At 43.5% G+C, this 12686-nt stretch overlaps 1 protein-coding gene across 1 annotated transcript; it reads right to left on the bottom strand.

Annotated features, from left to right (window-relative positions):
- Positions 1-392: 392 nt before the first annotated feature.
- ENPP5 (ectonucleotide pyrophosphatase/phosphodiesterase family member 5) lies at positions 393-12686 on the bottom strand. Its single transcript, XM_069011758.1, is given in 6 exon segments — positions 393-3954; positions 5310-5486; positions 8562-9431; positions 11269-11400; positions 11403-11441; positions 11444-12686. Coding segments are annotated over 6 exon segments (1908 nt in total). The 5' UTR covers positions 11763-12686; the 3' UTR covers positions 393-3583.

The raw sequence follows: 12686 nt of genomic DNA, 5'->3' as shown, positions 1-12686 counted from the left end.
TCTTTTCCAACCTAAATGATTTCATGAATCTGATTTTTCTGCCTTTTTTTTTTTTTTTGAGACTGCATTTCTTGTAGCAGCATTACTGCAGCTCTTGACCAAGAAAGTCTGGAAGATGTTTTTTTAGTAAAAGAAACTGGAATCCTATTGGTAACTGATAGCTGTTTTTTCCATATATGGCAGCAAGGTGGGAAACAAAAGTCTGTTATGTAAGAACTGTGACCTAAAATTCCTAGGGTCTATCACACTTCCAGTTATTTTTAACAAAGGCACACACTATGCAGAGTCCAAGGAATATTTGGGATGCATACAAGTTGAGACCATTCTCCCCCAGTCATCTGCCCCCCAGTTCGTTTTCCAGAAGTGTTTTAAATGAAGCCAGCACTCCATGCTTGACAGCATTATAGCAAAGATGTATTTTAACTTCAGCATTTCCAAACAAGAAGAAACAAAGAAAACATTTGACATCTGTATGCTCCACAGTCAGTAATGAAACACATCATGCATCATTCTTGGTTTCCAAGCTTAAGTTACAAGCAGTACACAGTGTACTCAAGATTCGCCTTCCAGTAAAGTTGTTTGTACATCATAGAAAGTATCATATACACAGAAACCAAATCCCACCCAAAAAGGTGTCTGCAAAATGTCACATCAGAGAAAAAGTCTCTGTTTTTCTCCAGTGGCATCATCTGTGCTTTCAATTTCATTAAGCTCACACCCAACAACTTAAACAATTGGGCAAATGTCCTAACAAGGAACTACCCAAGAGATACCTGCAAATGCACCTAAGAATAAAAGAAATGTTTGACCCTAAACTGAAATACCAAAATGCTACAAGGTTCCTTTCATTTTTTTACAAAGTTTTATTTTGCCCTCCTCAAAGAAGGGCCTCACAGTGCAATACAGAACAATTATATCGACAATTCTCACGTTCATGTCCTCAGCCTACTCTGAGTATTATTGTTCCCAAACCTTTTGTTGGGGGCAACCTACTGCTCTTCCCTTGTTGCATATTTGGACAGGTAAGTGTAAGTCCCAGATGACTGAACAACACTGACAAACTTTGCCCCCTCCTTAAAACCAAGGGTCACTTTGGCTGAAGATAGAACTACACTTGCCACAATTAAAGTGGAGTTTAAGGAAAAGCTCTGAGATTACAACCCAGTTATTTTTACATCTGCCATGATCACTGCTATGGAATTACTGCAATAAGAAGAATTTCTACTAAAGCAACATGTTCCAAAGTGCAGAAGCTACAGGTGAGGGGTCTGGCATTGTTATGACAATTGTCGCTGTTATTGCCTTATCAAAGCCTGCAGATCATCTTTAAACACACACTAAGTTTGTGCTACAATTCATTTTTAAGCTGCAAACAAGCAAGAAAAGGTGGACTCAATGCATCAGTTTCCTGTGTGCCATCCACTTTTTAGGAGGTGGGTAGGGAAGGGATTAGTAACAACTCAGAGATTCGGGTTTTCTGCTCCGATTTCCCCAGTCTCTGAACACTGCTGTGAACACGGTACTGCTGTTGTAGTTCTGCTGGAGCCCCTGCAGCTTTAGCTGTGCCAGCAGATTCAACTTCAGGCACAGCTAATGGCCAGCTGCACTACGAATCAGCCTTACAGACATTTTCCTTCAGTGTTGTCTTAAGAAAATGGCAATGCAGGAAAACAAGGCCATTCGCAGCACAGTAAGAGCACTGAGCCAGTTGCAGTTCGGAGGATTTCATATACATCCCCCAAATTAACAGCTGTCTTCCACCAGACCTGCATTTTTCCTGCCTTCCTAAAGCTACTATTACAGCATATCCCTTAAGCTGGGCTATTTCATTGCTTTCCCTCTGAAGCATTCGCTGCTCCCAGATGTGGCCTCTGGAAATGTCCACATCTGTCTGCAAGACAGCTTGGTGCTAAGCAAGTGTCCCTGCCATCACAGAGGAACCCAGCAGATCTTCATTAAGCCTGGAATTTAGCCCAGCAAAATGACTTCTGTACCCCAGCCCTCCCCTTGCAGAACTGTCTGTCAGTCACGCCCTTGGTTTGGCAGAGCACATCCAAAGCCGAAGTGTTCCCATCCTTGCCCTCTGCTGGGGGCTGTGGATACAGCCATCAACTGCAGTTTAAAATACTCAGTCTGCTACGTCTGCACGAATTTTGAAAGTTTCTTTCTCCTTCAGACATTGTACTCAGCAACAAAGTGCTGAGAAATACTATCATCTCACCCAGGGAGAAGGGGAAAAGTCTGACAATAGACAACTTTTCTCACGTCAGAGTATGTTTTTCATATACACCTCAGCAGCAGCTTCTCACCTACCATTTAAATGAGCTCACAAAAACCCCCACAACTACACTAGCAAGAAGATTTATTGCTACACATAAAAGAATGTGAATAATAGGTACCTTTGTTAACTCAGAATTAATATTTTTCCCTAACAGAGGCTTTCCTCTGGAAAAACAAACTCCAGTCTTACACCTCTTTTTATTAAAGTGTGCTTTTTTCAGACTTAACGTATATGGCTTAAGATTTATACAGCTGCCCTTAAACTGCATGTGTAATCCTGATCATCCCAATCTAAGGCCCACACAGACACAGCAGATAAAGCACAAGACACAAGTCAAACTCAGTCTCCAACAGCAGACCAGATGCACACCCAGGGACAAGCCTGAGAGCACTTTGAAACCAGCTTGAGCATCCATGTTCCTTAACTTATTCAGAGAGAACTTATTCAGAGAAAAGGCTCCATTTGGATATACAGGTGTGGTGCTTGTATGTGTCTTTATCCTGCCAGCTGCATGGAACTCCTAGATTTAGTGCAGTAAAGTAAAAAGATCTACATTTACCTAAAATCGTATCTAAAGTGGTAAAAACCTGTATTTACCTAAATAAAATTTTAAAACATTAAGAATCAAGCAGTTTAATGCTGATTGCTAAAGGCAATACCACTTAGATTCATGTTTTGGGGCTATAATTAACACAGTAGTTTGAAGAAATATATGTAACTCCAAACTTAGACACTTAGCACTGCATGACCTAGCTGAATAATAATGTTCTTTTCTGCAGGATTTAACCCACCAAGTTATCTGTAATAGCGATTCATGCAAAAGCTTCCTTGGGCAGAGAAGAAAATAAAAAACCAAGGAAGTTTAGTACCATTCAGTGACTTGTTAGAATCAAAGAGACTCAAAAAATCTCTCAAGGAATAAAAGAAAAAAAAAAGAGTGGGAAATGAAATCACCATTTAATAGTCTGTGAAGTGCACCCCAGTTTATGTTATTGCCCTAAAATTAGCCATAATAAGGTATTTGAGGTCTCTTGTCACTACAGGTCTTTATACACACAGAGCTTTCCAGGTTTACCTACGATATCTTCAACCCCTGGAAGATGAAGTGACTGCAGGGTGGAAAAGGAACATGCCCTCTCTCTGCATACCTGGTCTGTACATGCCCCAGAGTACCAATGAATCAGCACCCATCTCCTTTCACTCCATGTGTTTATGCTGATCCACCTCCATTGTTTATTTCCTTTGTATAGGCTTATTTTAAGCCTCAAACAGGAGGTGTTTGAGGTGTTATCCCAGGTGTTATTAATCTTGCAGCAGTGGCTGGGCAGCTTCAGTGTGTTGGATTTGCATGGAATTTGCTTGGGCGAGGACAAAATGCTTAACAAAAACTGCAGTAAAAACCAAAACAAGCAAGCTGCCCAGGAAGACTCCTACAACAGTGGAGTAGGTGTCTGCTCCACGGGCTCCAGGAACTTCTTCAGCAAGTATATCCTTCACAGCATTGAAGGAACCATTGTTGGGCAGTGGGTTGATGCCAAGAAGATGACACAGTAAGGGGTACAAGTCTGTCGCATTCATGAATTCTTTGGTGGCATTCTTTCTGAAAGCAGGCCCAACTGCCAAAAAAATGGGATGCATTTCTGGTACAGTGTTGTCATATCCGTGATTACCAACTAGAAATAGAAGATAGATAAAGGTCAATATCCCGAAGTTGCAAAACAAGCATTGAACCTTTTCCTAGAATTAGCAGAATGCAGAAAAGGCACAGCCATCAGTTATCCTTAGAGAGGTTTAGAAGAATTGTTTTGATTGACAGCACAAATGTCTCCTAGCAAATACCAAGTCTCAGAACTACAAAGAGAAAAGACCTAAAAAAGCCCACAATGGAGAACACTATTTGACAAAGAGGGGAAAAAAAGGTGAGCTCATATGGCAGTAACACCATTGTCAATGGCACCCTGGGTACACCCAAACTTCCTTAATTTTCCTCAAGGAAAAACTCCAACTTTGCAACTGGTCTAGATCTCTTCGAGAAAATTTAAAAAAAAAAACATGTAGAGTCAGACTGTCCATGTGACTCTGAATAGACACTTTGACATTTTGTCCAATTTTGTGCACCATCAACTCCTCAACAAGGAAAAAGAACTCACTGGTGGGTGTCCAGTGCCCATTCCTGACAGGGGCATTAAAAACAGAGAATATGTCAAACACATAGGTACAAGAAGCTGCTCTCAGCAGCTACTGAAAAACTTGTTATGTCTTGCTGGTAGTGCTCTTCAGGTTCATAACCAGCAGCACAGTTCAAAAGGTTCTCAATTAGAAATGTAAGAACTGACCACATGACCCCTGTATTTTAGGTAACCAAGAAGTTACAGTTCACTGTCTCCATGCTACCTATAATAAATTTCAAAACTTCAAGGTGAGGAACTTGAAAGTGTTCAGGGTTTTATACCTCCAAATCACTTAGAATGCACTTTTTCCTCCAAGGCAAATGAAATTCACTGGTGTGCAGTAACACAATATCCAAGACTCTTTGTAGCAATAGAATGGGGTTACTCAAGTGTAGCACCCACACAAGCTGAGGATTTTCAAAAAGTGTTCTTGCATTTCCAACCCAACCCAACCCTTCTCCAGTAAGTAAGTAAACATGATAAAACAACCCTATTCACCCTCTACTCAATACATTCAGTTACAACTTTCTTTTTTAATAGCTCAAGAAGTGCTTGTTGGTTTGCTACATCCTGAAGGACCTCAACTATGGGGCCATTAAAACATGTGACTGCTCTTATCTCAGTAAATTTAATGTTTAAAGAAACAGTGAGTGCAGATCCTCCTCGCCTAAGAGCAGGGTGCTTCTCATCCCATCAGGGGAAAAAATTATAAATTTTACACACTTTAGTTTTCCCTCCCAGCCTTACAAATAAAAAAAAACCAAATGAACATTGGTTGATACTAGGAGAGAAAGTACCACTTAAGGTCTCTGCCTTGGAAGATACTGCAAAACACACTATAAAGACAGAATACTTACACAGAAAACTGTCAGTCTTATTATATACAATTTCCCATCCTTTATCAGCCACTGCTAAGATGGGCTGAATTTTACTGTTGTGTTTGTAATGAAATCTATCTGGAATCTGCTCCTTTTTATATACAGTCATGTTGGGATGAGCGTTGGCCAAAGCTTCATATACTTCATCCACTTTGCCTTCAAACAAACAAAAGAGACAAAAGAAAAAATTAAACATACCAGTGTGTTTACTGAACTCATCAGTAGTCAAAATACAGCTGAAAGAAGAGAGCAAAATGCACTACCCCAGAAGTCTAAGAGACAACAGTGTGCAGAGAAGTTACTGTGAGAAATCCAGAGCCTCAGTCACAGTAACATCCCCCTAAGCACCAGACTTCACAGCCCGTTCCCAAGCAAGAAGTGCCTTGCTAATTTTAGAAAAATTCCTCATTTCACAGTTATCAGAATGTAAGCTTCTCACAGGAATGAGTTAGAAAGCATTGACTTGTCTCCTAGAAAAGGAGCCAAACTCTCCTAGCTCCATGCAAAGCCTGAAAGCAAGAAGACAGCTCCTAAGCCTGTTTGTGAGGTAATGGCTGCATTCAGGCCGAATTCTGTCACCCAGCTGGCTGTGACAACAAGTGACACTTTTCATCTATTTTAAAGCAGTTTGTTTGTTGCTTTCCTTTGTTATTCAGTAACAGCCAACAGCATGAGCTACTCTTCTGTACTCCAGTGCCTTCTCCTTTCCCTTCCCTAGTCACAGTGAACACAAACCCTCAAGAGCTCTACTAACACTGAATAAAACAGGCATTTTGCAACCCCAGTTCTTAAGTTGCTTATTTCCAGTTTCTGAGCTTGCCTTTCCAGTAAAAGCCACTGAAGAACCACAACCAGTTGGACAAGCTGGCTGGAACACCAGTGCACAGAAAGGAGGAACCAGAAAAGAGAGCCAGGAACACAAGAGCAAGTTCAGGAACTGACATCTGAGCAAATTCCTTCACTCCCCACCTCCACTTAAAGCCAGATTTCTATTGCGGGCTGTGCAGTGCACACAACAGACTCCTGTGACACACCAAATCCCTCAGCCCCATGACTCAGGTAAATATTTGTGTGACATGTGCAGCTGAATGCACAGAGTGTGTCTGCAGGCCCCTTTCAGCCTGCCATTTCCAGCATCCAAGGAGTTCTGAATGGATCTCATGGAAAAAAGTTTGGGAGAAAGTGGCCAGTGTTTCTAAAGAAATCATCTTCCTTTTCCCCCTCAGTTCCCAGAATATAGAAATTCTGAAGGAAAATACGTTAATGTATGTTTCTTATCTCAAACTGGCACCAAAAAAAAAGAATCACGAAATTAAGAAGCAAAACAAAGGTCAATATGAAACAGCAAAAGCTAAGACATCAGCGATAGTTACAGGAACAAGAAGAGGGACTCTAATGCAGCATTTCTAGGACTATATCAGTTACAAAGTTAATTTTGCTATGCCAGTTTTCTTTATGGGATGGCAGGGAGGAGAAGTCCCAAATATACCAAACTTGATTTTATGTTAATTATTTGAATTATTATATTTATATTAAATAAAAAAAAAAAGGCCAGCATCACCAGCTGTGCTACAGGTACCTTCTTTGTGAACATCTAATTAGTTCCCCACACACACTGATACACCAGCATGGTAAAATAATGGCTTTAATCCATCTCTTGGGGAAGCAATATGCAGCCAAACAATTAAAAGAAATTGCTGCATTTTAAAGCATTCAAACTTTTTCTCAGTCTCACTAAGTTTTACCATTCCCTTGGTTTAAGAAAGACAAATGGAATAACAGGTGAAGAATCAGTGTTATGTACTTAAGCATATGTTAGCTCATACCTAAACTGGCAGTGAAATTCATTGTTTTATAATAAAAATCACAGCTGGTATCATGGAAGAAAAGAATTTTAGCTGTGCTCAAAACTAATTCTTGTTTATTGGTAGTGTAATAAATACCTGAATCTCTGGGCAAAATCAAATCCAAGCTGTTTCTGAAATCCACCGAAATGGCTTTTTTACTATTCTGTCATCTAATTGCAGCAGAGATACTGTTTACTTTCAGCATTTAGCAGATGGGAGAATCAAGTTATGCATCTTCAAGTTGTCGTTTACTGCATTAGGGACATTTCAGCACTGAAGTTTACTTTTACAGCTTCTTTATTTGCTAATGAGAACATCCTGGTCAACCATGTTCTGCCTCTATGGGGATGAAGCTCCCAAAGTTGGCTCTTTTATCACCACAGAGAGAAACAGCACCCAGCTACAGGGCCTGCCTGTGCTCTGACAGCAGAGGCCTCAGTTTGGGCATACTCACATTTTAGTCTGGAGTATTCTCCAAATTAAAAATGATGAGACACACTTGTTCATGCACTTAAAGGTCACTTAATTCTGCAAACACCCTCCCTGCTTAGGCATTAAATACAGAGTGCTATCTATCCATTAGTGATGCAAATGTTACAGAATTCTTAAAAAACACCTTTCCAGAAGGTCACCTTAAAACTCAACTTCCAAATTAGCACTTTGTTTGTGTGGGCAGGGGTGTTATTTTCCAGGTTAACACATCTGCACCAAGTAGTTTACAGTACTTGATCATCAAAATAAAGAGCAGATGCATTAGTGACAGTAAACGTACACCTGACACTTCAGCAACCCTTCGGTGACTGTAACCAGATTTCAGATTTCAATTCCAACATTATTCTTGCCCATCCTTATCACAATAAAAACGGTATGAATGTAACTGGCTGGCTGTTCAGCATGACAGGGGAAAAAACTCAAGTGAACTACAATAGCTGGCAGCTAATCAAATAGCCAACACAGGCTTTCTTTTTATCAAAGATCCCCATCTGTTCTCAGTTTAGAAATATAATCTGTTCTCAGAGTTAGAAAAATAATTCTTCCACTATGGCTTCAGCATCCTGATGAAAGGCAAGATAGGTAACATTCAGGTGTTATCTATCTAGAGCACCATTCAGCCTTGATAATGCCATTAGATTATCTTACTTCTCACAAGGACTAAAGGATCCTTGGCAATATTAGTCAACAGCAAACACATTTGCTCCCTTTTCTTTTCTGAAAGTTACTCCAGGCTTTTGATAGAGCCTGCAAAAAAACCAAAGGGATCCTGCAAGTGCTCTTTGTTCAAGGCTGATGTCCTACTGCCATCAGTGCTGCTACCACCAACTCAGTCTATAAAGTTTGGATACTCAAGTATCTCCTCAGGGAACGTTATTGCTGGAGCTCCTACCTTCTTCTGGCAAAATGGCTACTGCAGGGGAGTGGTCGATGACTTTATAGAGCTCTCTGCTCACGTACTGATCAAGCTCAATGAGCCTTTCCAAGGATGACTGTGACATTCCGTGATCACTTGTGACTATGACATTTATCACATCCCACAGCTTCGCTTTCTTCAGTTCAGAAATGAGATACCCCAGTTTTCTGTCAATGTCACTGATTATTGCTCCCATAAGTGGGTTTTCAGGGCCCAGAAAGTGGCCCATCTCATCAGGCTGTTCCCAGTACAGGAGACCAAAGTTTATGGGTTCTTCTGATGTAAACCAGGCAATGAGCTTCGCTACCCTGTCTTCAAAGGGAACAGATTCATTGTAGGGCATGTAATGTGTAGGCAAGACTCCATGTATCTTCACATCTGTTCCAGGCCACATAGCAGCACCAGATTTGTGTCCTTCCCTCTGGTTCGTCACCCATATTGGGCTGGCCTCTTCCCAGAACTTGGAGTTGTGGGTGTTCATTTTGTTCAGGGAGAAGGTTTCATTCAGGACAGGATCGTACATCTCGTTAGCGACGATGCCGTGGCTCTCTGCGTAGAGCCCGGTCACCAGGGTGTAGTGGTTGGGGTACGTCTTTGTTATGAACACGTTCGTGACCTGCCTGACGTGCACCCCGTTCTTCATGGCATAGTGAAAATTGGGAGTGGGCACTCTGTAGATGTAATCCCACCGAAACCCATCAAAAGACACGAGCAGCACTCTGGGCTGGGCTGGCTGGTGAGACAGTGCACTTTGAAGACAGAGTAAGAAAATTCCCAGGGCTTTCCAATAACTGCTCATGGCTATTCTGGAAGGTATCTGTCCGCTCTTCTGAGGCAACATGGCATCTGTTGAGCAGAGACAGAAGTTGCCAAAGTCATAACTTAGTTTTAAAAGTGAGTGGTTAAAATATTCCTTATGTATTTATATGCTCCAAGATATATTTTACAACAGCAGGCAAGGACAAGGGGGAATGGCTTCAAACTGACAGAAGGCAGGGCTAGATTAGATATTAGGAAGAAATTATTTACTGTGAGGGTGGTGAGGCCCTGGAACAGGTCTAGAGAAGCTGTGGATGCCCCATCCCTGGAAGTGCTCAAGGCCAGGCTGGACAGGGCTTGGAGCAACCTGGTCTTGTGGAAGGTGTCCCTGCCCATGGCAGGGGGATTGGAACAAGATGACCTTTAAGGTCCCTTCCAACCCAAATCATTCTGTGACTCCAATTCTGATCGTAAGTCTCAAGGACATGGATTACTTCGAACTATGACTGGCATTCCTTATCTAACAGTCCTTATTATGTCCTTAATTGACATAGGACACATAATTTCACATTGTATTGGGCTGTGCTCCCCTGCCCCAGTCTCCTCCTGTTCTTCCCAAACATCTTCTTGTTTAAAACTCAGTTATCTACTCAAAGCAAGATCCCTGTAAGAACCCTCACACAGAAATTCCCCGTCTGTAACTGACCTAAAATTTCATGCTAATATTCTCCACTTATTGCTCAACAGCATCACAACCAAAGACCAGATATTGCTAAATCCAATTCTGCATGTGGGCTGTACCAATATTCCTCATAGTTCCCTTTAGGTTCCCATTTTTCAGCAGTCCTCTGGGACTCAGTCACCACTGAAATTCAGCTGGAAAACAGTGAATTTGTAACAATAAATCCATCTTAATATTTAGAGTACATAAATATCTTAGTGAATATAAGAAGTTACGGTGTAAAAAGCATCTGAATACCACTGCAACAATGGAATGGGATCTGTGGCTGCCCTATCCCTGGAAGTGAAGTTCAAGGCCAGGTTGGACAGGGCTTGGAGCAACCTGGACTGGTGAAAGGTATCCCTGCCCATGGCAGGGGGGTGCAATGAGATGAGCTTTAAGGTCCCTTCCAACCCGAACCACTCTGTGATTCTAGGATTCTGTGACTTGCAGGCAGTCAAATGTTACACCAAACTTGTGTGTCTCTAGAAATTAAAATCTAGGCTTTGAGTTCTGCAAAGAACAAACTGACACTCCAGAGATGTAATTCCCCTTTCAGCAAACAACACAGACCCAAAGGCTACAGATTCCCTCAGATCCACCTAATGGGACATTTCTTCCAGCTGAACCTGAAGGACACAAGGCCAACACGCTCTTGTGTTCATAGGAACACAGCTGACGAATTAGACATAGCCCATAAATTCCCCTTCTGGGGAGGGACAAGTACACCTTGCAGCCTTCTCAAGTGAAATCAAGTCTTTACTTCTGAATTTCACACAGCTAATGACCTCATCATGATCTATAATTCTATTATTCTAACTCCTTAACTGCATGCTCTTTAATAAATAATAAATGATGGGTGGTTTGGTTTTTTCCCCAAGGCCTCCTCATATTGTTTTCCCCTGGATACAACCTAAGCACATCTATGGATGCGGAATTCGGCACCACAAAACCTGAGGGACCCGAGAGGCTCTGGGGGAACGAACCCACCGGACTGCCAAGGGCAGGAGCTGCCACACGGACACACGGACGGACGAGACCGACAGAGAAGCGCCCCAGGCCCCACTCAGCGGCCGCCGGAGCTCAGCACACGCGAACGCCGAGCCCAGGCCGCCATTCCCCACACGCAGCGCCCGCACCACCGTGAGCCCCGGGCCGGAGGACGCCGGGCACCCCCCGAGCCCCGGAGCCGCCCGCCGTTACCTGAGGGGCCGCGGAGCAGCGGGTCCGGCCCGGCCCGCCCGGGAGCGGCCCCGGCGCTGTCACTCAGAGCGTGCGGGGCGGGACCGCGCGGGGGCGGGCCCGGGAGGGAGGGGGACGTGGAATTACGGACTCGCGGCGTTATTTGGGTCGCGAAAGAGCTCTGAGGTTCGAGTGCGGCCTTTGACCGAGCGGCACCGCGTCAGCTGAACCACGGCCCTCAGTGCCATGTCCAGTCTTTCCTTAAACACCTCCAGGGACGGTGACTTCACCGCTTCCCTTGGCAGCCTATTCCAATGTCTAATCACCGGTCCTGTGAAGAAATTATTCTTAATATCCAGCCTAAACCTCCCCTGGCTCAGCTTGAGGCCATGTCCTCTTGTCCTGTCGCTTGTTATCTGGGAGAGGAGCCCGACCCGCCCCGGCTGCACCCTCCTGTCAGGGAGCTGTGAAGAGCCAGAGGGTTCCCCATGAGCCTCCTTCTCTCCTCCCCCCATCTCCCTCAGCTGCTGCTCATGTGCTCCAGACCCTTCCCCAGCTCTGTTCCCTTCTCTGGACACGCTCCAGCCCCTCACTGTCCTTCCTGAACTGAGGGGCCCAGAACTGGGCCCAGCACTCGAGGTGTGGCCTCAGCAGTGCCCAGCACAGGGGGACAATCACTGCCCTGGTCCTGCTGCCACACTATTGCTGGTACAGCCCAGGTGCCACTGGCCTCCTTGCCTGCCCGGGCACACCTGGCTCATGTTCAGCCACTGCCACCAGCACCCCCAGGTCACAGGTGAGGTGTGTGTTTGGAGTGGGCTCCCCAGTACAGCCCTTGTGCAGGTGTCAAGAGGGGCAGGTTGTAAGGGTGTTGCTGCATGTCATAAATTTAATAGAAATTGAATAGAAATAGGGCTGGATGGGCTGTGACCCAACTGTAAAACCAAGGAGCAAAATTCATTCTCTGGACATCTGGAAGTGCTTCTTCAGTTTAAAGAAAAAAAGTTTTGATTCTGCTTTTTTTCTAGACTTTTTTCTCCTCTTGTGTTCTGAGGCTCTAAATTTTCTATTTGTTTCCTGGCAGATGCTTTTCCCCACATTGTGATGTCCAGACCCACAACTACGCCCTGGAATGGAAATGAATTTTTCCTTCCTCATTTCACTAGAATCCAAACCGCTGAACTGGACAAAAATCCAAGCTAGGTTTCCCACCTTTCCTTTGCTACATATGAGTCCAAAGTCCGTGTCCTGTGTATGTACACAGATGCCCACCCCACTTCATGGCAGTGTACAAAACCATTATCCTCTTACTGATGCATGGGAACACAGAATCATAGAATTGTCAAGGTTGGAAGAGACCTTTACAGTCATCAAGTCCAACCATACAGAATCAAACATGATGCTTATTAATCCCTTTATAGCTGACACTGCCTATATGA

This window comes from Aphelocoma coerulescens, chromosome 3 (assembly GCF_041296385.1).
Source record: "Aphelocoma coerulescens isolate FSJ_1873_10779 chromosome 3, UR_Acoe_1.0, whole genome shotgun sequence".
Lineage (NCBI taxonomy): Eukaryota > Metazoa > Chordata > Aves > Passeriformes > Corvidae > Aphelocoma > Aphelocoma coerulescens.
Note: the sequence above shows the minus strand (reverse complement) of the source record. Positions and strands in the feature narration are given on the sequence as shown.